The sequence below is a fragment of the Octodon degus genome, unplaced genomic scaffold (assembly GCF_000260255.1).
Source record: "Octodon degus isolate 3935 unplaced genomic scaffold, OctDeg1.0 scaffold00130, whole genome shotgun sequence".
Lineage (NCBI taxonomy): Eukaryota > Metazoa > Chordata > Mammalia > Rodentia > Octodontidae > Octodon > Octodon degus.
Window position 1 is genome coordinate 4,190,089 of NW_004524706.1, and position 1,402 is coordinate 4,191,490.

Here is a 1,402-nt window from a genome sequence, read left to right on the forward strand (position 1 = left end):
GGGGGCGGGGCTGGCTGGCATGTGGTGCTGGGGGATTGAACTGCGGTCCCTGTGCTTTGCTAAGCTTGTTCTAAGTAGGTGCTTTAGACCACTGAGCCATCTTACCAGCCCCATAAATTTCTAAAAAAAAGAATTATTTTACCATATGTAGGTGGGCAAATTGAAGAATAGCCAAGAGAAGTTCCATAAAAACTGGGTTGGGCTACTTTACATGTTCCATGTGAGGTTTATTTTTTTTAATTATTTATTTTTATATTTTAGGGAAGGGTCTACAGGGGTGTTCAGGGTCTCGCTACTAGATCAGACTCATAGTGATCCGCCTGTTGACAGCCTCCCAAGAGCTGGAATTACAGGCATGTGCCATCATGCCCAGTCTCAGTCGCCATCTCAGCGTGCCCAGAAGGGCGGGGCCGTGCGGCATGTCAGGCCCGGGGATTGAACCCCCAGCCCCTGTGCCTGCTTGGAGGTGCTTTAATCAGCTGAGCTGTTTGGCTGGCCCTCATCTGAGGTTTAGAATCAAGCAGGAAGCAAATTGTGCCACATGCCTGCAGTCCCAGCACTGAGGGAGTTTAAGGTCAGCCTAGGCTACAGAGTGAGCTCAAGGCCAGCTTAAACTACACTGAGACCCTGTCTCATAAAACAAACTAAAATTAACCAGAAGTTAGGAGGTGAGCTCCAGCTTTTTGTCTTTCTATCCATGTCCTAAAACAAGGGAGCTATGCTAAGACATTAAATGCTCAACATTGGATTGTGTCTGAACCAGCCATTTTTTCTTCCCCCTCTCATAATATTTGTTGTATGGATTTGACTAGCCACATCACTGTAGCTAAGGTGCATACAAGAGTTGAATGATTTGTCTGCTTTGGTAGAATAATACGTATTTCTTTGACTCAACAGAGCATCACTTTGGATCCTCTGGAATGACATTGCATGAACGTTTTACTAAATACCTAAAGAGAGGAGCTGAACAGGAGGCAGCTAAAAACAAGAAAAGCCCAGAAATACACAGGTGAGAAGCTCAGCCTGACAGTGGAGCCTGACATTCACCAGTTACTAAACTTGTCTTGTTAAATCGTGTTGTTAGTGTGCCTTTAATCTGAATTTAAGGGGCCGGGGAGATGGCTTAGTGTAATAAGCGCTTCCCTGGCAAGCGCAAGGGCCTGAGTTCAATCCCCGGTTCAGCCAAAAAAAAAAAAAAAGTATATGAATCTGAATTTAGGTTAACACCCGCTAGTCTGTAAGCTAGCCATGGACATTTGTACTTGAGAATGGAAGGGATGTTCTTTGAAGGCTACAGATTCTCACTTGGGGCCCTAGGAAAACAACTCACCCAGTGCTGGTGAACTCTTCCTCTAATATTGGAGGCTGGCAGATAGTTACCTGAGATTACTTTGAGGTTTCT

The 1,402-nt window shown here is 45.2% G+C and overlaps 1 protein-coding gene across 1 annotated transcript in view; it reads left to right on the forward strand.

The window, feature by feature from the left end:
- Nucleotides 1-1,402, forward strand: part of Thrap3 (thyroid hormone receptor associated protein 3) — a 49,291-nt gene that overhangs the window by 36,627 nt on the left and 11,262 nt on the right. Inside the window, exon 6 of the mRNA XM_023701042.1 lies at nt 898-1,009. Within this exon, the coding sequence (XP_023556810.1) occupies nt 898-1,009 (112 nt within the window). The remainder of the gene's footprint in view (nt 1-897; nt 1,010-1,402) is intronic.